The 26357-nt window shown below is 42.0% G+C and overlaps 1 protein-coding gene across 1 annotated transcript in view; it reads left to right on the top strand.

Annotated features, from left to right (window-relative positions):
• Positions 1 to 12880: 12880 nt before the first annotated feature.
• nlk2 (nemo-like kinase, type 2) overlaps positions 12881 to 26357 on the top strand; it is a 29311-nt gene continuing 15834 nt past the window's right edge. Inside the window, exons 1-4 of the mRNA XM_089014633.1 lie at positions 12881 to 13559; positions 13636 to 14582; positions 19193 to 19322; positions 20756 to 20811. Of these exons, the coding sequence (XP_088870759.1) occupies positions 14110 to 14582; positions 19193 to 19322; positions 20756 to 20811 (659 nt within the window). The 5' untranslated portion in view covers positions 12881 to 13559; positions 13636 to 14109. The remainder of the gene's footprint in view (positions 13560 to 13635; positions 14583 to 19192; positions 19323 to 20755; positions 20812 to 26357) is intronic.

Below are 26357 nucleotides of genomic sequence, written 5' to 3'. Positions count from 1 at the left end.
TATATACAGTAAAGTCTCGTTATATCGATATTCAAGGGAGTCCGAAAAAATATCGATATAACCAGGACTATCGATATATCCGACCCTGTTTGCATGTAATTTTCTCCGTGCGTGCATAGAAATAATATCGATATAACCGAGACTATCGATATATCCGATATCGATATAACAAGACTTTACTGTATATATATATATATATATATATATATATATATATATATATATATATATATATATATACACACAGTGGTACATCGGTTCTGGAACGCCTCACTGTTCGAACAAAATATTCGAGATATTCTTGCTAAGGCGTTCAAACATCAATCGGTGTTCGAACGCCAATACGACGCGTGAGTGCGTACGTGAGGGTGGGGAGCTGAGCGGCGCACGGGTGTATCACTCTGTTCGTGACCAACTGTTGTCGCTAGCGGACGTGCTACGTTTTGCTCTCGCGTTTAATATAGGTGTACGAAGAGTTTTAGCTCCTAATCATGCCTCCAAAGAAAGTAAGTGCTGCTACAAGTGAAAAAAGAAAAGTAGTGCGTACAACTATTGCATTTAAGAAAGAAATAATCGCAAAATATGAAGGAGGTGTGCGAGTGTCTGATCTGGCGAGGGAATACAGCATGGCGAAATCGACGATCAGTACGATATTAAAGAATAAGGAGGCTGTGAAATCTAGTGATGTGGCTGTGGGAGTGAGAGCAAGTGTCATTGGATAGATATTTTAAAAGAAAAGAACATCCTGTAGCCGAGTCATCCGTAGCTGTCACGTTCCGAGCGAGAGTGACGGAACGTAGTGGAATGTTTCGTGGTCAACCGTGACTGTGGCTTTCGAAGTAACCATTCAGCCCCCATTCTGCATGTCATTCGATTTATCGTCTCTCATCATTGTATGAGGTAGGCATTAGTGTGAAGGGTCTTGCCCAAGGATCCACACTGGATGATGTTTTGTGCTCATTTTCTCTGCCCCAAGTGGGATTAGAACCCTCGTCTCCCGTATGCCAAACCGATTATCAACTGAGCTATCCAGCCGCTAACTGAGCAGCTCTTGCCGCCTTTTCAATCTCGCAAAGATGCTCGTTTGTGGTCGTGCTTGCGACTGAGGACATCATCCAGCTCGCTCTTCTGTGGTAAGTAGGAATGTTTCTTAAACGTCTCTTGTTTGTTGAAAGACACAGCAGTGTTATTAAGAGAATTGTACCGCGCAGGTTTGTTTGGGCGGTGGTGGAGTAATATCTATCACGGGGTGTTGTAAGTTATGTTTGTGTCTGCGAAGGTCCGAGAATAATAGTCAAATGGGTGTTCAATTAAGTTTTATATGAACTTCAAAAGTCACCCGAAATCCGCCACACAAAGGCTGCAATGTCAGCAGGTTGGTGCTTTGAGTTAACTTTGTTTGCAAACGGCAGCACAAGAAGTCATGCTCATTCACCGTGCAACAGTTGTGCTGCAGGCTTAAGAAGGCACTAAGTAAATATAATGCCAGCCAAATAAAGTATAACTACAATGTACAATTCGTGTTGTTTTAAATGGTCATTCATGTGTAAACATAAAACTTTTTAAATGTATTTTTGGCACATTCAGGAGACAGAGAGAGCTGCTGGAGGCCAAGTCATCAAACTGCAAACACCTGACTGTCTTGATGGCATCATTTAATTTGGCAAATTAGATTATTTATTCAATTTAAAAAGTAAACATGGATCAAGGTGTTTTATTAAATCAAATGATTACAGTTGTTGTCTGTTTTTTCTATTCAACCTTTTAGCCCCAGGGTGGAAATTGAGTGACATCACCATTATCTAACTTTATCGTCAGAACTGGCTGCCTCACCATGACGAGTGACACTATGAATCCCTGTACGACGCTTAAAGTTCTCGAACCATCCGTGGCTAGCCTTAAAATCATCAATGGATGACGAACTTTCAGGTTGCCTCTTGACGATATCAGAGTGAAGTTGCCGTGCTTTCTCAGCGATAATTTTACCCAGTTCCTCATCTATTGTGTTCTGTTTAGCTGGGTTGATATCTTATTGCATAGTGTCTCTAGGCGCTCTGGGTTGTACATCTTGGAAGTTGTGATATTGAAACAACAACAGATGCAGGCAGACACACTAGAAACTTCATTCCCTTGCTTGTCTTCTCTCTTCAAATTGTACAGATGGCTTGTGCGGGTTATTTGTGGAGCCTGATTGATGGGATATTTTAACCTTGCAGTCTACACTCTGCCTTTGAACGATCAATAATGTTGAAACGGGTCTCCTCACTGCTGCGTGTGTCTGAAATTCTACCCCTCCCTCCTCTACCACGGATTTTGACCGATCATGTGTTGCTTTAATTAACCGAAGACTGGGCGTGGGGAATAGAGGACCAAAAAAGTCGGCTGCCATTTCCAGCTCCTTGTTAGGAGCAGCCTCTCTTCGTTCACTTCATAGATGCAGCGGCAAGAACCGGCTAGTTCGCGAACCACACATCACTCTTTGTGGCGCTCCGTGTGTTTCCCCAGAAATAGTTCGGATGCCAAGATTATATTCTCGCAAATTTAATGCTCGTAAGGCAAAATGTTTGTTAGCTAAAGCATTTGTAAGCCGAAGCATCACTGTACGTTGTTTTACATAATTAATCATTCAGTTACTTAGGCCAGTAACTAATTTGATTCGTGGTCAAGAGATAGGAACACATGAGAACTGGTTAAAAAGTCATCATGTAGGAATACCGCATACTTGTAACGCGTTATTGGCATTACTGCTCATGATTGAATTAACGGAGGTTAGTGAGTGTAGGGCATTAACCATCATGCACATCCGCATTGTCACTGGCATCACAATGCAACTCCCACAACACAATAATCTTGCTTCACTTACAAAAAATAAAACAAGAAATGTGACATTTCATTCTGGATTGATATGACATGTCATCCAACTAATGACTGTGAAACGTCTGTGTAAGCTCTCAGTCGTACAGGAGTGGTCCATCGATGAGAAGGTTTCTTCAGCCTCATCGGTACTTCTTTGAAGGTGTTGGATGTTTCACTTCTTATCCAAGAAACTTTGTCAGCAAACTAAAGTCTTACTGGTAGTTTTGACCCTATATATATATATATATATATATATATATATATATATATATATATATATATATATATATATATATATATATATATATATATATATATATATATACATCCCTACTGTCCAGACATGGCGGTGCCGGACTCTGCTATGATAGGTCCCTGCTCTCAGGTTGGGGGAGCAGAGGACTTCCCTGAGGCTACACTGATTACTTCGATTGTCCTGCCTGAGTATGGCGTCTACGACTGGCCTGATTACCCCATTTGCTCTGGTATCACCTCATCAGCATAACTAAGCCTATGTTGCCTAAGAAGTATGTTGTAAGAACGATCCAAATTAAATTAATGACTGAAGTGAAAAAACCGGAAGGACCCAAACACACAATTATACATTCAACTTGAAATGGTATGCATCGTTTATTTAAAAGAAACAATACACATGAAGGCAGCTTAATCCATTTCCCCAGGAGACAAGCTACCAAGAGGTAAGGTATCAATAATTTAATTGAAAGAATCCAGAGAGACTATTCTTTAGCCTCCTTAGGTGATGGAAACAGCAATACACATTTACCCACATTCTTCCTTCCATTCAATAAAATACTTGATAGTTCCAAGTCAACAAAAATCATTTCTCTCAGCAATGCCTTCAGACACAAGTGTTGTTCGAATAGATAGAAAGATGTTCTACATATCACCCCTTCTCATTTATCAGTTCTGGTCAAATATTTTTTAACCATGCAGAAAGCATTTAAAACACAATACTGCGTCGTTTTTGAGACACTGGAGACAAATCTTCTCAAGAAAAGAAAACCTTTTTGCCAATTGAGCCCTTTACCACCACAAAGCATCGTCGAGCATTTTTCATTCTTTCGAATGAATCCCCTTGTTCCAACAGGGACATAAAGGGAAACAATGCTGTTTTCCCCTTTAAATCAAGCACAACAGAGTCTTCAATCTTTCTTTCAAGAAGTCTCGTCATCAGGTCTGGTAGCCACATAGACAAAGACGATGATGAGCAGCACGACTATCGCCAATGTCGGCAGCACAATTGTCGCAACCTGTTGCTGTGCTTCCTGCATGGCCTGCTTCCGCTCTTTCTTGTCCTTGGATGTTTCTTTTTTGGGTTTGCCTTTCAACTGCCTCATGATGCCGTTGGGACCGCTGCCTTGGTGCCTTCACTTTGGTCACAGGACATTGCCAAAAACAAAACAACATAAATTACATGTTAAGTCATTTTCCAAACAGATGATTATTCCCTTTTGACATTTTTTGTATTCTCAGTAACAGGGTCTTTGTTGGGTTCAAGTTGCTTCATTACGGCAATATGAACGAGTATACTCTACTTTAAAGGACAAACGACACCTCCGGACAAGTTGCGTCCATAATTTGTAAAATCACTTTAAATGATGTCTACTGACAGCATTTTACAAAGATTCCACCGCATATAGCAGTGTCTGAAACTCATGACAAAAACATAGTGGACACCTGGGCAGACAACTCTGAAAAGTTGCCGGCCCGGCCATAAAGTTGCTTGCCCGATTTTTCACAATTTAAAACACATAAAGACGTCTAACCGCCCAAAAAAAATACATCGTTGCGAAGTTTAAAGGGTTTAAAGGGTTTTTTTTTTAATTAAGGAAGTACCAACCACAAATGCTCATTTGCCTAATTTATGGTAAAAATACATTGCTGAAAATTTTGCTTCAGTTGCCGTTTGTCGTCATGGTGTACAATGCAAAGTGTGCGTTGTGTTGTCTGCTTACAGCGACGTGGACTCCGCTTTCTCAGCGGCTTTCAAAACTCTGAAGTACAGTACACTTTTTAGTCAGGGTGTAGTCCGAAGCAGGCTTCTGATTGGCTGCCGATGCCGAGTATGCAAGTCTGACACACTGCGCGGTGATTGGTGAAATAAAAACAGGATGGGACAATGCCCTTGCAGTATGTGGGATCAAAAAAAAGAAAGAAAAAAAAGACAAGGCAAAGAGAATGGGAACCGAAAGAGCAACCAATACAATCACAGGTCATCAGGTTGACTGGTGATATTCAAAGTTTTTTTTTGTCAGAAGACAAGGCACCACCCTGTAAAGAAACGTGAAATGGTAGTCCGTCAGTCCCTCAGTGGACTGACTGACAAAACATTTTTGTTATTTTACTAATTATTGAATTCCATCAAAACAAAAATTTACACTCACACTTGTGAGCATTTGAGAGTCCTCTTCTTCTTCTTTTCCCTTCGGCTTTTCCCTTCAGGGGTCCCCACAGTGAATCAATGTCCTCCATCTTTCCCGATTTTGTGCATCCTCTTCTCTCACACCAGCTACCTTCATGTCCTCTTTGACCACATCCATAAACCTCCTCTTCGGGTTTCCTCTCGGTCTCCTGCCTGGCAGTTCAAGGCTCAGCATCCTTTTCCCGATATAGTCGCTCTCTCTCCTCTGGACATGTCCAAACCATCTCAGTCTGACTTTCTCTCCAAAGCCTCTAATATGAATTGTCCCTCTAATGTACTCATTCCTGATCCTATCCAACCTGGTCACTCCCAAAGAAAAACTCAACATCTTCAGCTCTGCTTCCTGTCTTTTCTTCAGTGGCACTGTCTCCAGTCCAAGCATCATGGCTGGTCTCACCACTGTTTTATACACCTTTCCTTTCATCCTAGCTGAAATCCTTCTATCACACATCACACCTGACATTTTTCTCCAGCCGTTCCAGCCTGCCTGGACAAGGTTCTTCACCTCTTTTCCACACTCTCCATTGCTCTGGACAGTTGACCCCAAGTACTTAAAATCCTCCACCTTCTTTATTTCTTCTCCCTGTAGCATCACTCTTGCACTTGGATCCCTCTCATTCACACACATATATTCCGTCTTGCTGCGACTGATCTTCATTCCTCTCCTTTCCAGGGCATATCTCCACATCTGTAGTTTCTCCTCCACCTGTTCCCTGTTCTCGCTACAGATCACAATGTCATCTGCAAACATCATGGTCCAAGGAGATTCTTGTCTAACATCGTCTGTCAGCCTGTCCATCACCATAGCAAATAAGAAGGGGCTCAGAGCTGACCCCTGGTGGAGTCCCACCTCCACCTTGAATTCCTCAGTCATACCGACAGCGCACCTCACAACTGTCTTACAGTCATGATACATGTCTTGCACCGCTCTCACAACTGTCTTACAGTCATGATACATGTCTTGCACCGCTCTGACATACTTTTCCGTCACTCCAGACTTCCTCATGCAATACCACAGCTCTTCTCTGGGCATCCTGTCGTACGCTTTCTCCAGATCTACAAAGACACAATACAATTCCTTCTGACCTTCTCTGTACTTCTCAATCAGCATTCTTATTCTTAAAGCAAACACTGCATCTGTCGTACTCTTTTTTTTTGGCATGAAGCCATACTGCTGCTCACAAATGTTCACTTTTGCTCTTAGTCTAGCTTCAACTACTCTTTCCCAGAGTTTCATTGTATGGCTCATCAACTTTATTCCTCTGTAGTTAGTACAACTTTGCACATCTCCTTTGTTCTTAAAAATGGCACGAGTACACTTCGTCTCTATTCTTCAGGCATCTGTTCACCATCTAAGATCTTGTTTAATAACCCAGTCAGGAACACCACCGCCACCTCTCCAAGACACTTCCATACCTCGATTGGTAAATCATCAGGCCCGAGTGCCTTTCCCCCCTTCATCCTCTTCAGCGACCTCCTCACTTCATCCTTGCTAATGCTTGCTACGTCTTGGTCCACAACAGTCACGTCTTCTACTCTTTGTTCCTTCTCATTTTCCTCATTCATGAATTCTTCAAAGGACTCTTTCCATCACACTACTGGCACCTGTTAATACATTGCCATCTCTATCCTTAATCACCCGAACCTGCTGCAGGTCCTTACATCTTTGTCTCTCTGTCTCGCCAGCCTGTAAAGATCAGTCTCACCTTCCTTGCTGTCCAGCCGAGCATACAAGTCATCATAGGCCGCTTGATTGGTCTTTGCCACCTTTACTTTAACCGTGCGCTGCATCTCCTTGTACTGCTGTCTACTCTCGTCCGTCCTCTCAGTGTCCCACTTCTTCTTTGCTAACCTCTTTCTCTGTATACACTCCTGCACCTCCCCATTCCACCACCAAGTTTCCTTATCTACCTTTCTTCCACTCGATACACCAAGTACTTTCCGACCTGTGTCTCTGATTATGTTCGCTGTAGTTTGCCAGTCATCTGGAAGGACCTCTTGCCCACCCAGTGCTTGTCTTACCTCCTTCCTAAATGTCATGCAACACTCTTCCTTTTTCAACTTCCAACATTTTGTCCTCACTTCAGCCTTTGGTTTCTTCATCTTCTTCACTGCCGGCGTCATCCTACACACCACCAACCTATGCTGTCTGGCTACACTCTCACCAACCACTACTTTGCAGTCACTGATTTCCTTTAATGGCGCCGTTGACACAAAATGTAGTCTACCTGTGTACTTCTGCCTCCACTCTTATAGGTCACCCTATGTTCCTGTCTCTTCTGAAAGAAAGTATTCACAATAGCCATTTCCATTCTCTTAGCAAAGTCAACCACCCTCTGTCCTTCAGTGTTCCTCATCTGGAGTCCAAACCTGCCCATCACCTCCTCATCATCTTTGTTTCCTGCGCCAACATGTCCATTGAAGTCTCCACCAATTACAACCCTCTCACTTCTCGGGATGTTCAGTATGACTTCATCAAATTCCAACCAAAATTCCTCCTTCTCCGCCAGCTCGCATCCTACTTGTGGGGTATACCCACAAACAACATTGAACATCACACCTTCAATTTCTAGCTTCAGACTCATCATTCTATCTGATACTCTTTTTACTTCAAAGACATTTTAACAAACTCCTCTTTTAAGATAACCCCAACTCCATTTCTCTTTCTGTCTTCAACATGATAGAACAACTTAAACCCTGACCCTAAGCTTCTAGCCGTGCTCCCTTTCCACCTGGTCTCCTGGACACACAGTATGTCTCCCTTCCTTCTCTGCATCATGTCAACCAGCTCTCTACCTTTACCTGTCATTGTTCCTACATTCAAAGTTCCTACTCTTAGTTCTATACTCTTAGTGTTCCATCTCTCTCTTTTCCTCCGGGCACACCTCCCTCCTCTCCTTCTTCGACCAACAGTAGCCCATTTTCTCTTAGACAGGGCATATATATATATATATATATATATATATATATATATATATATATATATATATATATAGTAAAGTCTAGTTATATCGATATATATATCGATAGTCCCGGTTATATCGATACTATTTCTATGCACGCACGGAGAAAATTACATGCAAACAGGGTCGGATATATCGATAGTCCCGGTTATATCGATATTTTTTCGGATGTTCTCCCCGGACCCGCGTGGGTTTTCTCCGGGTCCTCCGGTTTCCTCCCACACTCCAAAAACATGCATGGCAGGCAGATTGACCACTCCAAATTGTCCCTAGGTGTGAGTGTGAGAGTGACTGTTGTACATCTTTGTGTGCCCTGCGATTGGCTGGCAACCAATTCAGGGTGTCCCCCGCCTCGTGCCCGAAGACAGCTGAGATAGGCTCCAGCAACCCCCGCGACCCTAATGAGGAATAAGCGGCACGGAAAATTATATATATATATATATATATATATATATATATAAGGAAGGAAGGAGGGAGGCCGGGGACTAGTGAGTGTGAGAGCCACTGTCGAAGATGAAACATCCAACCTTCATGTATACACCAAAGAGAAGGCTCCAACGGATGATGTATGCAGGTGAAACTATGGGAGATGGACTACTTGTTGCCATGGTATTAAAAGGACTACCAGCAAGTTTCAAGCCATTTGCAATACATGTGGCACATTCAAATGATGAAATCAAGTTAGCAGATTTCAAGACTAAGCTAAGAAGTTTTGAAGAAATTGAGAAATTGTACAGAGTCAGGGGACAGTGTGATGAAGACACAGGGTCGGAGTGGACGACACACCACCAAAACCAACACCCGTCCGTGATCAGCACAGTGATGACACAAGCATAGTGTGTTTCAAGTGTGGGATCAAAGGCCACAAAGCAAGAGAATGTCGACAGAAGACATGGTGCAGTCATTGCAAAAGCAAGACACACAAAGACGTTGCGTCTTTGTGTGCAGGCGTAAGGACAAGTACAGACGAGATGACGCCAGTAAAGCGTCAGAAAATGGCGACACCGACAACGTGCTCAAGATGAGGGACGGCGAAACCAGGTTCAGGGAGCAGTTGCGTCGCGACATCCGAGAGAGGGGATTGATACGGGTGCCACTTCGCATATCATCACCGACGTGACCATGTTCAAGAATTTCCACAGCACGTTCAGACCGGAAAGTCACCGCGTGGAGCTGGCGGATGGCACACATTGCAGCGGAGTCGCACATAAAAGGGGAGATGCGGAGATCACTTTGATTGACATCAAAGGACAAAGACATAAAGCAACGCTGAGAGACGCTTTATACATTCCTTCATACCCCCAAGACATTTTCTCTGTAAAGAAGGCGACCGCCAACGGGGCAACAGTGATATTTAAAGAAGGCAAAAATGCACTGATTACAAAAGGTGGGACAAAATATGACATACATGTGGATGGAAAGTTGTACTATTTACATATTAAGAAAGAGACGCAGACAAATGAAACAGATTCAAACACAAATAGAGTGCTAAAACATAGGCTGGTGATGTTTGTGAACAAGGCAGCTGTGGAGAAAGAGACACAGACAGATGAAAACACATATTATGGCATGAGACAGCCTAAGACGAGTGAGGTCTTTCAAAAGCGTAATAAGAGAGCCCAAGAGTCATGTATCCAAGACAGGGATTCACACGACAGTACAGTCACAGAGATTAGGCCAAATGAAAATAACCTCACACAACAAAGTGACACAAATGATGGCCCTGAAAATAGAAGGTATCCTACTAGGGAAAGAAAGAGACCTAGTCACTTTGATGATTTTGTGATTGAGTATAGCGATAATGATGGGGCACACATCACAGTAGACTACTGTTACAGAGCTGTGTGTGGTGTCCCGCAAACATATGCGGAGGCAATGAGATCAAATTATTCTCAAGAATGCGTAAAAGCCATGGATGAGGAAATTCAGTCATTAAATGACGACACATTTACTGTAACAACCCTACCTGCGGGCAAGAAAACAGTGGGGGTAAATGGGTAGATGCTATCAAACGAGATGTAGATGTCAGAGACAAATACAAAGCACGATTTGTAGCAAAGGGCTATAGCCAGGTGAAGGACATAGACTATGAAGAGACATTTTCACCAACAGCAAATCTAACAAGTATAAGAGTGGTGCTTCAAAAAGCAGCTCAGGAAAATTTACTCCTTCACCAGATGGACGTGAGAACAGCGTATTTACACGCACCTTTGGAATATGACATTTACATGAAACTACCGGAAGGTTATGAAGAAAAGGATGATGGTCTAGTTTACCAACTAGAAAAATCACTTTATGGTCTCAAACAATTTGGCCGAAACGGCAACAAGGTCTTACATGATTATTTAACCGATAATGAGTATAAGCAAAACCCAGGTGATTATTGCATTTATGCCAAAGAGTCAAGAAGTGACAAGGTGATCAAAATCATATGGGACGGTGATTTCATTATTGATGACTACCAATACGCAAAAACAATTGTATTTGAGAGTTTACAGCCATTGTTTTTGGAAGCTGAAAATTGTAAGACAGAGGTCACATTGTTCTATTTATTTCGGTTTACATTACAGCAAACTGAGTATAAGTGGGGGTGTTAAGAAAGTTAGATTGTATCCTCATTTTGTGAAATGCTATAATACTGATCTGATCTGGGAGCGCAGCGGCTGCTCTCTGTGCTCCGGCAAATAAATATCCTACTTGTATGATCTAAACAAGAGGACCATCTCGACTCTTTATTCTCCCAAATGCATCGCTTAAGATTTTAACACTTTGCAATCTGAAAGAGGAAGCCTCGTGTAATCGCAAACTTAATTTTGCCTTCGTTCCCTCACCGCATGATTTGAAGCGTCTGGAGAAGAAAATGCTTCATAATAAGTGAACATTGTGGGTCACAATCCGTGATACTTACGCTACAGGATAGACAAACCCAGTATCTTGATAGCATGCTTATCATAGTAGTGTCATGAAACTTCAGGAAATAACTTTGGAAGAATTATGTTTGAACGGAAATACCTACCAAGTACGGACTGCTTCGGTGTTCCGCGTAAAAAAATAACTTTGCCAGCTTCTCTGTGGTTTATTGCAGTTACCAAAACGCATGTTAAACAGCATTCACATTGGCATGGTAATTCAAAACACGCTGAAAAATTGAGCAGAGTACTTGACGTGGCATTCAGTCACGGCTTCGAGGAAACTATTTTCCTGTATACTCAAAAGATGTCAGAGAACATCCTGCCTAGGACTTCAACATAAAAGCAAACATGATGCCACTGATATTCAACTGTTTCATTCATGGTATTGTTTCATTGCAAATTAGAATCAAGGCAGAACTTTTTCTCTCCACAAAGGTCAATCCTTCCGTCCATTCAACCTGAAGTGTACGATACGTACTCGTCATTTTTTTACTCGTCAGGCTTATTTGCCACTAATTGTGGATGGCACTGTATATTCAAAATATATTTTTATGACATAAATGAAAATAAAGAATTTCCCTTGACACTGATGATCTAAGTTTGCTTATATATTAGGTATGAACAATTCATTCGATTAAAACATTGCAATGTAGTAGAATGCATTTTTTTATTTCAAAGCATGCTGTTTGCAGGGGAAAAAACAAATGAATTCATTTTGATTGGTTGTTGGTAAATTAGCAACTTTAACTGAGGTAGATAAACTGCTTCACATTGATTTATGCTCCATGCAACATTCACTTTAATGTAAAACCTGAAATATTTGTTGAATAAATTTGATATTGTAACACACATTAATAATAATAATAATAATAATAATAATAATAATAATAATAATAATAATAATAATAATAATAATAATAATAATACATTTAATTTACAAGCGCCTTTCTGAACACCTAATTTATTGCTTGTCTGTTAAACATTTTATGGAACAGAAAAATAATAATTGCATATTCAATTGAAAGTGCAATATATGTACTGACTGAAAACGTGCGTATTTGCTTATTTTTCTCAATCATTCAGCCCAATTAGATATGTGAAGATATGTGAGCAAATAAATTCAACATTCATAACTGTCAATATTTTATCAAAGAGGTTTGACTGACGTATATAACCCGTGACTCTTAATTTAGTCAGTGATATGTTCATTGTGTCTAAAACCGTCTCGTCTTTACTCAACCCTTGATGCTTCAAATCAATGGTTGAGTAAAGGCGAGAGGGTTTTAGACACGATATGGAAACAGTTCACATATCTAGTTGGGCTGCACGATTGATAAAAATAACCAGAAAAATAAGCAACGTGTGCATTTGCTTATTTTTCTCAATCGTTCAGCCCAATTAGATATGCGAACTATTTCCATGTCTATTTAAAAATATTGTTGTGAGCAAATAAATTCGACATTCATGGCTGTCAATATTATATCAAAGAGGTTTGACTGACGTATAAAACCCGTGACTCTTAATTTAGTCAGTGATACGGTCGTCGTCTCGAAAACCGTCTCGTCTTTCTCAACCGTCATTGCTTCAAGGGGACGTTACAAAGTAGTAACCATTACTGCTGTTGGCTGTCTTTGGTGTCAATCAAACAGATTACGGCTACATCACGACTCCGCCGTCACCGATTGGTTGGCCACATACACCATAATCTCACTGTCCAGTTCCCGAGGTTTGGTTCACCATGTTGGATCAAATGTTCATCATCATTATATCGGTCTGTGTAGAAAAGCCGGTGACAGGTACTCGCCGTGGCTAAAAGTGTAGTTCTCTCGCGTTGCCTTTGCATTCCATTGATGACAACAGGACTCCGCGATACGTTCTCGAAAGAACGGGGGGATGCGTGTTTTGATTTGGAGACACCGACACCCAGGAGCTAACACTGAGCTATCAACTCAGTGCCGCTGTCTTTTTTTCAGTCACAAGAGTCTCCGTGGAAGCGCTTTAAAGGATTCTACTTTTTCTCAACACCACCCAGTGGTTCTGGGTGAACTTTGTCAAGCCCAAGTGGACATCGTGTGTGTGTTAGAAAAGCCAAAGACTGTCGATGGGGAAAGTAAATTGCCAGTCAGACCGTCTGCGAGGATATCTCTCCTGCTATTTTGGCGTGTGTTCGATGCGTGTTCGCTGTCAAAATGTGGAGGATGTCTGAGAATGCGCCCAGTTCAGTAAGTAGTCTGTGTAATATGTGAGTGAGGTGGGTCACAAGGCCTGGGCCTGTCTGTCTGTCTGCCTGCCTGTCTGTCTGTCTTATTGGGGCCTGGGTGAGGACTTCTTCTGTACCGGATCAGCGGCGATAATTAGGTCTCGGAGATTACCACTGTTTACCGAGTAGGTATTGGGCCTGCACTGACTTCCGCGAAGAGGGAGGCTTTAATATGGAATAATAGATGCGATTTCCACACAGCCTGGCGAAGTGGTGGCAGGAACGACAGCATTGCTGGACCACATGGTCCAGGAAACTTGGACACTTAAAAGAGATGAGAGCTCGTTTTGCCATGTGACAAACATCATACCACACCGGAAGGAAGCAGAGTTCAATCGGAAGCGAGGCGGTGCCAACATGATCATGTGGGACATTTAAGGCTCCTGTTTTTATGTATTGAGGGGTGGGCGGGTTGTTTTCAGTTATGTTTTACCTTACTGGGATTACATCCCGGAGCTTTTAGGTCTCCAAGTAAGATCCGTATGTATTCATATTTTCACATTTCCGTTATTCCCTCTGCCAAATTATTCTTGAATCAGAATGGCAGGAATTCCTGTGGATAAAGAGACAGTCATAGAATCTAAACCCCCAGTTGTGCTGTGTTTACGATAAATTGGATGGATTGTATTGTCGAGGCCTGGTAGCCATTCTCATCATTTCAACTTTGATTAGCGAATGACTCTTTGTGGCACAAAAACTTCAAATGTTATGAAAATGATGGCTGCATATAATGGTGGCTCCTCGGCCGTGGCTGCACATCACCCTCACCACCACCACCAGCTGCAGCATCTCCCGCCTCCACATATGCATCACCACCACCACCACCACGTGGGCCAGCATCACTTGCAGCACCCGGGCTCTGCCGCTGCCGTTCACACCATCCAACAGCACACCTCCACTGCTGCGGCCGCCGCTGCCGCTGTGATGCTCAACCCTGGTCAGCAGCAACCTTACTTCCCTTCTCCGGCCCCTGGACAGGCTCCAGGGCCTGCGGCGGCTGTGGCTGTGGCTCCAGCCCAAGTTCAAGCCACCGCTGTCAAAGCTCACCATCATCACCACCATCAGCAGCAGCACACACGCCACCTGCAGCAGCAGCTTGATATAGAGCCTGACAGGCCTATTGGGTATGGTGCGTTTGGGGTTGTCTGGTAAGTACCCTTTGATCCAATCCAATACATCTTTATTTATATAGCACTTTCACAACAGATGCAATTGTAACAAAGCATCTTACAGAACAGTGAACATAAATTAACAAAATACGGGTATATGACACAACACACATCAAAGAGAGAATCAAAGAGTCCTTTCACCAGTGACTTCGAGATGTCATGCTCAAAATGTGCATCATGTCCCATACGTCAGCTACTAGCTGAGGTTGAAAGAACACAAGCTGTTGCATCCATTGACGAAAAAAATAAATTGGTTCACTTCTCCTATCCCATGTAAATCCATTTCAATTCCAAACCCAGACCGTTCCAAAGAGGCATCCACCCTCCACGCCGACGCACCCCTCCTCATCCTCAGCTTGAGCAGTCATCCATTCAGTTGCATCAACTCAAACTGTCCAACAGTGCTGCTGAATAAAGTGGAGCTTTGACAAATCCAGCCCATTCCAGGCAAAAACAAAAAGCAAACAAACAAACAAACAAACAAAAAACACAAGCGCCCTAGGGCTGTCAAGCGTCAACAATCAAAAAGGGCTGACATTCCCCCTCATCAAAATTGGTGCAGATACACATATGCTGCCAAGAAGGCGCAACCATATAAGAGATTCTTCTCCAATGTCATGGCCAAAACCCTGAAAGCATTCCACAGCGGGTCCACATGAAGCCCAACAAACACCAAATGACAAAACAAAAGAAAAACAAAAAAAAAACAGAACTCTTTAGACACCACCTTGAAAAGAACTGCTTTGATGTCAGTCAATTTATTGGCAGACATTCCCAGAGAGTGGTTAGCACACCAGCTTCACAGTGCGGAGGTCGCCGGTTCGCGTCCCGCTCTGGCCTCCCTGTGTGGAGTTTGCATGTTCTCTCCGGACCCGCGTGGGTTTTCTCCGGGTCCTCCGGTTTCCTCCCACATTCCAAAAACATGCATGGCAGGCAGATTGAACTCTCCAAATTGTCCCTAGGTGTGATTGTGACAGTGACTGTTGTATGTCTTTGTCTGCCCTGCGATTGGCTGGCAACCGATTCAGGGTGTCCCCCACCTAGTGCCCGAAGATGGCTGGGATAGGCTCCAGCAACCCCCGTGACCCTCATGAGGAATAAGCGGTACGGAAAATGGATGGATGGATTCCCAGAGAGCTTCATTAAAGGACAACCAACGCCTCCGGACAAGTTGTGTCCATAATTTGTAAAAATCGCTTTAAATGACTTCTTCTGAGAGTACAGTCAAGTCTCGTAATATCGATATTTCGGGAGTCGGAAAAAATATCGATATAACCGGACTATCGATATATCCGATCCTGCGGCATGTAAATTTTCTCCTTGCGTTCATAGAAATAGTATCGTAATAAGCAGTCCTATCGATATAACCGAAAGCGATATAATGAGACTTTACTGTATTTTAAAAACATTCCACGGCATATAGCTATATTTTACGTTTTAAGACTCGCGCTGAATATTCAGGAAGTCTTGTTTTTGAGTTGGTGACGATTCCTGACGTCACATCACGGAAGGACCGCCCCTGACCAAAAAAGGACACACAATGCATTTTGCGGTACTTTGTTTGGTCTGAAAACTTCGTGTTGATCCGTGTTGATGGTGAAATTAGAAGGAAAACACATGAAATAACGTGATGGTAAATCGTTGTGTGTTGCACCAAGACAACTATTTAATATTCGCTGACACAAATTCCCAGCAGACAAATCGGCCTATTTGCAATGGAGCTTGGGCGCCATCTTCTGCATGTTCTGGGTGCTACATATCAGTCCGGACGCCTCAAAATGACCCGGAAAGACTTCTTTAATCAATTGCAAACATTTATGCTTTCCTCTTCAGAGCTATTTGAATCGTATTCATAACTGGATGAGTAACAAGAAAGTATCTTCTCCGAATCTGAAGCCATTGTTTTGATTCTCGAGCAAGGCAAGACGTCTTGGCGTGACACCACGAACAAGGGGGCGGGACATTCTGAAACTTGCCACTTCCGGGTTCAATTTGAAGTAGTTTTGGGACACTTTAAGTCATTTTGATTGGTGTTTTGCATTTGACTAAAAATATCCTGCGTGTTTTGGGTATTTTAGATGCTGTAAAATATTTTTCTGATGTCAGTTAGGAAACAAAAAAGTGGTGTCGGTTGTCTTTTCAGTAGGCATCACAAACTATGGTATTAAGTTGTTCCACTATCAAAAATTACACCGATTAAATGTCACAATAACTAAAATGCTACAAATGTTTCTAGAAGTTAGACAACTGAACTCGTCCCCCACAAATTCACAGTTCAGCACCAGCAGATTCCTCTGTCGATGTTATATTTTTTTTTTATTTCAATATTTAAGAGAAAATATCTTTAAAATATAATTTTTGATATTTGGTGCCATACCTTGTATTTTAACAAAACATTACTTGGTCGTTTCATTTAGTACTGTCACGTGATTTAAAAAAAAAAAGAATTGTGCTCTGTAGTTAATTGATCTAATTACTATCTGTTTTAACCGATGAAAAGGTTTCTTCAGCCGTCATCTGTACTTCTTTGAAGGTGTCGGACGTTTCGCTTCTTATCCAAGAAAATTCGCCAGTTTGCTGACAAAGTTTCTTGGATTTGTAAATCTCCAAAGAATTACAAAATAAAATAGAACATTAGGTCCTTAAAATGTATTGATGTTAAGCTCTCAAAAGCGGTCATAACACTTTTCTGAGCAAGTACTCAACGCTGAACTTGCTTTCGGTAATTAAAAAAATTATCAAAACAGACCCTTAAAAGACAACCGACGCCCCGGACAAGTTGTGTCCATAATTTGTAAAGTCACTTCAAATGACTTCTTCTGAGAGTATTTTACAAAGATTCCATGGCATATAGCTATATTTTACTTTTTAAAACTCGCGCTGAACATTCAGGAGGTCTTGTTTTCGAGTTGATAACGATGCCTGACGTCATGTCTGGAACGCCCCTGGCTGATAAAGCGACACACAATGCATTTTGGTTACTCTGTTTTGTCTGAAAACTTCGTGTTGATGCCGAAATTAGAAGGTAAACACATGAATAACGCCATGGTGAATCGTTGTGTGTTGCACCAAAACTACCAATTGCGGTAACACCAGACAGAAGTGGACACAAATTCCCAGCAGACAAATCAGCCCATTTCCAACGGAGCTTGGGCACCATTTTATGCATTTTCTGGGCGCTACATCGCAGTCCAGGCGCCTCGAAATGAAACGGAAGGACTTCTTGAATGGATGTCAAACATTTATGCTTTCCTCTTCAGAACTATTTGAATCATATTCATAACTGGATGAGTAACAAGAAAGCATCTTCTCCGAATCTGAAGCCATTGTTTTGATTCTCGAGCAAGGCAAGACGTCCTGGCGTGATGTCACGAACAAGGGGGCGGGACCTTCTGAAACTGAAACTTTCTGAGGTCATTTTGAGGTAGTTTTGGGACACTTTAAGTCATTTTGATTGGTGTTTTGCATTCGACTAAAATATCAGCCTGCGTGTTATGGGTATTTTAGATGCTCTAAAACGTTTTTCAGATGTCAGTTAGGAAACAAAAAAAATGGTGTTGGTTGTCCTTTAAATCACAGTGCTGTAAATTAAAACAAAACACTATCCATTATTACAAAATACCAAGTGCGGAAATAAACATCAATCACGTCAAATATAGGCTACAGATGACACAGCAGCTATGTTAATGTCATGCCTCGACCACTGGGTGTTTTCCTGGAACTTAATTTGTCAAAGAGCTTTGCTATGACTAGCTAAATTGCTCAGGCTTTTGGTGCTAACATTAGCTGTGTGGTGAAGTTGTCATTTATGCACTTGAAAATGGAGGTGTGATACAGTGGAAATGGTGTGTCCGTTATTAATGCTCTGTGGTTGACCGGCAGGCAGCTCAAGGTCTAGATCGTCTGCCTCTTCATTTGAAGCTCGCTGTGATAAGCGCCGTAGAATATAATTAGTTTTGACTTTTATAATCATCTAAATTCATGACCCTGCAGTGAAAACCAGTTCGATGACCCAAAAAAAGTAACCTAACATGCTAGTATGGCTGCATGATAAGTTTGCATGCTTCCTTTGACTCATCTTGGCACTTCGGAGAGTGACAATCTTGGTAGAGCCAGGAATTTCCATTCCTGTGCCATCTGTTTTCCTTGACTGATCCTATTTGAGAAGGTTTTACTGAATGATACTTTGAAAACGGCTTGGGGGCATGCTCTTACTTTGACCTACTGTGCCCCTCACAAGGCTTCGGTTTCAATATCCCTGGATTTAAATCTTGTTTGAATCATCAGTGGACAGGTGTTAAAAAATAACCATATTTTATACCAGGGCTACATGACCCCTCTCCCAACACCGGGAATGAAAAAAAGCCTCGACCCATTCCTTAATAAAATGGCTTGAGTGGAAGACCATATATTATTTATACCGTGACCCCATAGAACCATGATGTTTGGTCTTTTTTTTCATCCTCCAGCCTTGCTCTCAATCATCAGTTTCTATGGCTGTTTATGAATATGGCAATTGAAATTAAATGACAATAGATGATTGCTGTTCACAAAAAGGATTCTAAATAACATTTGTACTCTTCCCTCAGGTCTGTCACAGATCCCAGAGATGGGAAGCGAGTTGCCCTGAAAAAGATGCCCAATGTCTTCCAAAACCTTGTTTCCTGCAAGAGGGTGTTTCGAGAATTGAAAATGCTATGTTTCTTTAAACATGAAAATGTGAGAACTTTCATATTTAATCAAAACATGACATCAAGTACAGAATGGGAAAAATACATACATAATCAACACAAGTTCTTGATGACATTTGTGTTAGTGCTGTCAAGAGAATAAAAATCAACTAACCTGGATATTAATTATCTGTATTTTTTTGTAATTGAAAACCACAATTTTTATTTTTAATTCATTACATTACTGAGCATTGAGGTAGATAAAAAAATTCACATCACAAAAAAGTGGTATTACCAAGTATTTCATTGTTTTTAAAGAGAATGGAACTGATGCAGTCCTAGCCATTTACTTTGTGCTGTACAGTATTTGAGACGGTCCCAAATCAAGGGCATACACCTAGGGGAATAACACTGTTTTGTTTTTTTTTAATTTCCAAATAATTGCAAAATACAAATATCGGAACACCAGGTCCACAAAAGATGCTGGGGTTAACATATCAAAAACAGTAAGAACATTCTGGTCAATACCAGTACATGGAACTTGCTTCAGAAAATCAATAAAACTGACCCTGAAAGCACAGTGCGGTAAATTAGCACTTATGAAATAACCTTGTTCATCATGACAAAATAAAAGTACTGAAACATGACAAAATAAAATACTGAAACATCAACCACTTTTAATAGGCTACAGAGGACGTAAGCAGCTCTACTGAGTTCACACGTTGTACGCGGGGTGTTCTCCTCAAATTGGCTAAGAGCTTTGCTCGGGTTCCCTCTCTTGCTAAAGTTAACTGCGGCTGCACTTGCGACTGGGTGCTTTGCATTGATGTGTAAGGTTCAACTTCTTACAAATTAGGCAAATTAGACAATCAACCTTTATCAATAATACCTTTAGAGTGGTTTTTTAATACAAATTGTCCATTCATTGTGCCGAGAACTCTCACATGCTCCTCCATTTTCACATCTTTCCTCACCACTGCCCAACTCCAATGGGAGCCAATCATCGTATGCTAAATAAGCCCAAACATAATGACAGCTATACGTCTGTGTAAGCTCTCAGTCGTACAGGAGGAGTGATCCATCGATGAAAAGGTTTCTTCAGCCGTCATTTGTACTTCTTTGAAGGTGTCGGACATTTCGCTTCTCATCCCAGAGGCTTCGTCAGCAAACAGGCTGTGGCTGAGAGTTGTTTCCCCATCCTCAACCCCTCGAGCACATAAAAGGAGATATTAGAAAAAGGCAATTTACCTACAGAAAGACACAAAAAAGTAGAGTACATTGTAAATTAATGCGATCAAATAATGGAACCGGAATTAATTATTCATGATTAACATGATTACTTTGACATTTCTAATTCATTTACAGGGCATAATGATTAAATATGAATATCAGAATCTGAGTAACTGTTGGATACAATCACTGTATATGCAGCAAAGCAGTGATGCAGATGTGCTCTCAACGATGTTCTTGCTCTCTCCTCAGGTACTCTCGGCTCTTGACATTCTGCAACCTCCACATATTGACTACTTTGAAGAAATGTATCCTTCACATTTACAATAAACTTCGTCTTGACTGTTCGTTGTACTAAATTCATCCTGTCTACTTGATAACTAATGTTAAGCAGATTCCTTACTTACAGACAGTGTATTGTCGGTGTTCAAATACCTGACACTCTGACGAAGGCGGAAGTAGTCGCCGAAACATGTCAGGTATTTGAACACCGACAATACACTGTCTGTAAGTAAGGAATCTGCTTAACATTCGTCTTGACTGATTCTCAAACATGAATTTTAAAAAGGACATCCGACTGAGCTAACCGGAACGGATTTGTGTTTAGTGTCTTCCTTGAACACCTCCTAATGATGACACCGTGGCGACCTTAAATTGCGCCTGCTGAGCGTGAAGAGTGTATAGTCCAACTTAACTGATGTGATCCTCCTTAGGTTTAAGCTTTTGCTTTAGTTCATCATCTATCACACGTGACTCACTGCAGACAGTTTGCTGTTACGTAGTACTGTATTAGAAAGGTAATCCAATTGGGTGAGCAGGGTGTACATTATGACCTCTTAATTGACAATGCTACCTTGACATCTTCACGATGCAAGGGTACCTTTGAAGTGATGCTAAAAGATTTGAAATGTAAAAAAAACACAGAACCATAACTGCAGTGGCTGATTTGGCCCTGAACACCAGAGCGAGCGAGACCCAGTTCTACCACACCCGACAAGACCCAAGGTGTGGGTTGTTCAAAGAGGCACTTGAGACAATCCAACACATAAACTGCAGGGTGTAAGAGGCTGGAAGGGAAAACTTACATGGAGCGCCATAATGAGGTGGCTGGCATTGGCAAAAGGAGTCCAAGATGGCGCCCGAGTAGGCAGCCGTCAGCAAGTGCTCTGATGAGCCTTGCTTTTGTTGTTGTTTTTGTGTTTTCTTTTGTCACTTTGTGTTGTGCGTCGTGTAGAATGGATACGGATTGTTTTTCAGCATTTTTGACGACGTTCATCAAGGAGGAGACTGTGCTGAGCGGTTGCGCCTTTTCGGCAGCATGGATATGCCAGTACTGTTTTTGAATGGGAGGAATGTCGGTGCCATTCGTCTGTCATCGCTGGACACCTCTGGGGCCATTGTGCTTTTTGGCGCCTGTAATGGGCAGCATCTTCACAGCCCCGCTTTGTTTAGCGGAAAGGTCGGTGCTCTTGGAGAGTCTGCGGCTGGATGGATACATGGCTTGAGGAGCCCGCGATAAGAAGGAAGGAGCGTCAGCGCAGAGCGCCGCTGCGTATATGGAACTGTCGCGGTTTGGAATTGAAGCGGATTTATGTGGGACCGGAGATGTGAGACAATCTCTTTTCGTCAATGGATGCTGCAGCTGCGTGTTTGCTTTCAACATTTAGCTTGTAGTCGCCGTGCAAGTTCCACCATGATGTCCCTGATCCACTGTTGAAGAGACGCTTTGATCCTCTCCTCTTTCATCTGGAACTGCTTTATGTAACAAAGAGGGTACAGAAAGTGCTTAAGAATGATTGGATTGGATTGGATTGGATTTGCCTTTATTATTCTCACAGTGGAGAAATTTACATTTGAATTTACAATGAATGTCTCTCTGTGTCTTTGTGGTGTCATATTATTTGTTATTTAGTTTTTTTTTTGTTCTTTTGACTTCAAGACGGCGCCGCGAGAGTGGCTGCCTTTCCAGCAGCTCCTGTGTTTTGCTTTTCTACTTTCATTTCTTTCATAACTTTGCTGCTGTGAAATGTAAATTTCTCCACTGCGAGACTAATAAAGGCAAATCCAATCCAATCTGTGGGGAATATGGACTGGAAACCCCAAGGTCAAAATGGGAAACACCTCCAAAGATGGTAGAGAATGACCGATCAAACATCCCATGAGACTTCCAGATCCAGACTGACAAGATGGGAATGGTAAACCAACCAGATATTGTGATCATAGATAAAGAGCGGAGGAAAGCCGTTGTAGTGCATGTAACAGTCCCGAGTGATTGAAACATCAGAAAGTAGGAACACGAGAAACTAGAGAAATACAAAGGTCTCAAAGAGGAGCTGGAGGTGGGCCTGGAAGGTAAAGGTGACAGTCGTGCCTTTGGTGGTCGGAGCACTCAGGGCAGTGACCCCCAAATTAGATGATTGGTTGCAACAGATCCTGGGAACAACATTGGATCTCTCAGTCCAGAAAAGTGCAGTGCTGGGAACAGCACGGCTACTGCGCAGAATGCTCAAGCTTCCTGGCCTCTGGTAGAGGACCCGAGCTAAAATGGGGGACGGACACCCACCCAAGGGGTGAGACGAGAATTTGTTTTTAATATAGATACATACTCAGACACACACACACACATACGCACACACGCGCTAGTCTACTGCCAGCTTCTCCATTTTAAGGGGGAGGAAAGACTGCCTTCCCATACATACCTGAATTGAGATGCGATATCTTTTGATTAAATACAGTGCCTTGCAAAAGTATTCGGCCCCCTTGAAACTTGCAACCTTTTGCCACATTACAGTCTTCAAACATAAATATATGAAATGTAATTTTTTTGTCAACAATCAACAAGTGGGACAAAATCGTGAAGTACAACAACATTTACAATATTATTCGGCCCCTTTACTTTCAGTGCAGCAAAATCACTCCAGAAGTCCAGTGAGGATCTCTGAATGATCCAATGTTCTCCGAACTGACTGATGATGATAAATAGAATCTACCTATGTGTAACCAAGTCTCGCTATAAATGCACCTGCTCTGTGATAGTCTCAGGGTTCTGTTTGAAGTGCAGAGAGCATCGTGAAAACCAAGGAACACACCAAGCAGGTCCCAGATACTGTTGTGGAGAAGTTTGAAGCCGGATTTGAATACAAAACAATTTCCCAAGCTTTAAACATCTGAAGGAGCACTGTGCAAGCCATCATATTGAAATGGAAGGTGTATCAGACCACAGCAAATCTACCAAGACCCGGCCGTCCCTCCAAACTTTCTTCTCAAACAAGGAGAAAACTGATCAGAGATGCAGCCAAGAGGCCCATGATAACTCTGGATTAACTGTAGAGAGCTACAGCTGAGGTGGGAGGTCTGTATATAGGACAACAATCAGTCGTACACTGCACACATCTGGCCTTTATGAAAGAGTGGCAAGAAGAAATCCATTTCTCAAAGATATCCATCAAAACTCTCGTTTAAAGTTTGCCACAAGCCACCCGGGAGACACACCAAACTTGGAAGAAGGTGCTCTGGTCAGATGAAACCAAAATTGAACTTTTTGGCCACAATGCAAAACGATATGTTTGGCGTAAAAGCAACACAGCTCATCACCCTGAACACACCATCCCCACTGTCAAACAAGGTGGTGGCAGCATCATGGTTTGGGCCTGCTTTTCTTCAGCAGGGACAGGGAAGATGGTTAAAATTGACAGGAAGATGGATGGAGCCATATACAGGAACATTCTGGAAGAAAACCTGTTGGTATTTGCACAAGACCTGAGACTGGGACGGAGATTTATCTTCCAACAGGACAATGATCCAAAACATAAAGCCAAATCTAGACTGGAATGGTTCAAAAATAAACGTATCCAGGTGTTAGAATGGCCAAGTCAAAGTCCAGACCTGAATCCAATTGAGAATCTGAAAACTGCTGTTCACAAACACTCCATCCAACCTCACGGAGCTCGAGCTGTTTTGCAAGGAAGAATAGGCAAGAATGTCAGTCTCGATGTGTAAAACTGATAGAAACATACCCCAAGCGAATTGCAGCTGTAATTGGAGCAAAAGGTGCTGCTACAAAGTGTTAAAGCAAGGGGGCCGAATAATATTGCACGCCCCGCTTTTCAGTTATTTGTTAAAAAAAGTTTAGATGATCTAATAAATGTTGTTACACTTCACGATTATGTCCCACTTGTTCATTCTTTACAAACATAAATAAATTTAATATATTTATGTTGAAGCCTGAAATGTGGCAAGATTCAACGGGGCCGAATACTTTTGCAATGCACTGTATGTCACTGGCTGTCCCAATTCTCAACAGGAACCCAAATCAAGAGTGGCTCTTGTTGGAGGAGCGTGGCCTTCTTTCCACGTGTTCGTTAATATCGGATGATGAGGATTTTGATTATCCAAATAAAGGCTGGATGAACAGTACCTTCAAAGGATTTATTTGCAGAATATTCCAGACACCGATAATTTATAGACATAGGCTGCATGATCATCAGTGTGTCCACATCATGGACACACAACATATTTATTTCATCAGAAGGGCTGTATCAAGACTATGGCGCGACACGGAGGAGTCATTCTTCCAAAACAATTCCTAGCTTTTATCAGTCTGTCTCCAGAAAGTCTCCAGTAAGCAGTGTATCAAGGTTAACAGATGGCTCCAAGAATGAACTTGTGCAAATTAATTGCACCACCCTGTGATCTTGACTCTTTGCTGGTTTAAATCGGTCTAAAGCAGAGGTCTCAAACTCGCGGCCCGTGGGCCAACTGCGACCCCCAAAAGAATATTTTGCGGCCCGCCTTGATATGAAAGATTAATGTTAGTGCGCTCCGCATGATTGATACGAATGAAACTTGTGTGTGAAGCTGAACAAGTAGGCAAGAGAAGCCATGTTTAGGACAGTTCATGTTCAATATTTTATTTGTTAAGAAAGGTAAAGGTTAAAGAACTGTTAATACAGACATTTGAAACTTTATTAAAATAATTATAGTTTTCCTGTGGTTTTCTCAGTCGTCTGTATCTGCCTTATGATCATTATAATTATTTTATTTATTTATTAGTGGTTAATTTATTTTGTATTCATTTTTTCATTTATTTGTTTCGGTTTTTTTTTTTTCATTTTTTGTGTGTTAAAAATAAAGATTTTGAGAACATTAGAATGTTTTATCTATGCTTTTCTTGTGGAAATCATGATGCGGCCCAGCCTCACCCAGACCCAGCCTCCGGCGGCCCCCGGGTAAATTGAGTTTGAGACCCCTGTTCTAAAGCTTAGAACAACGATAGGGATGGAGTCTGTCTGATATACTTGACCAACCACATTCCAGAATTAGTTGTTTGCCGTGCCTCTGATTTGATAATTGAGGGATTATCATGTTTTTGGCTTGTAAATCAGTTCCTCTTCAAAGAGATGGATACAACACCACGGAAATGTGCTGCAATTATAACGCTAAAGGAACACACCAACAAATCGAATCGAAAAATCACCAAAATCTTTGGTCTCAGCCACACCACAGTCAGCCGGATACTCAAAAGGAAAGAGGAGACGGGATCAAAAAGACATGGACGGTGCGGCAGGAAACGGAAGACGACCCCACGAGATGACAAAACGCTGGTACGCGACAGCAAAAAGAACCCACGATTGACCAGTTTTGCCAGTGAAGAAAAAAAGATGTTTTGACACAGGTGTGTTCCAGCCGGATCTGGCACCGTGTCACACGTTTAAGAAGATGAAGGATTTCTTTGCACAGAAGGACATTACTGTGATGGGTTGGCCTGGCAATTCACCGGACTTGAACCCGATTGAGAATTTATGGTCCATCCTCAAGATTCGTCTGCGTGAGAAAGATTGCACAACAATGAAAG

The sequence above is a fragment of the Hippocampus bargibanti genome, linkage group LG14 (genome assembly GCF_051943395.1).
Source record: "Hippocampus bargibanti isolate YZ-2025 linkage group LG14, ASM5194339v1, whole genome shotgun sequence".
Classification (NCBI taxonomy): Eukaryota; Metazoa; Chordata; class Actinopteri; order Syngnathiformes; family Syngnathidae; genus Hippocampus; species Hippocampus bargibanti.
This window is presented reverse-complemented; position numbering and strand designations above follow the sequence as displayed.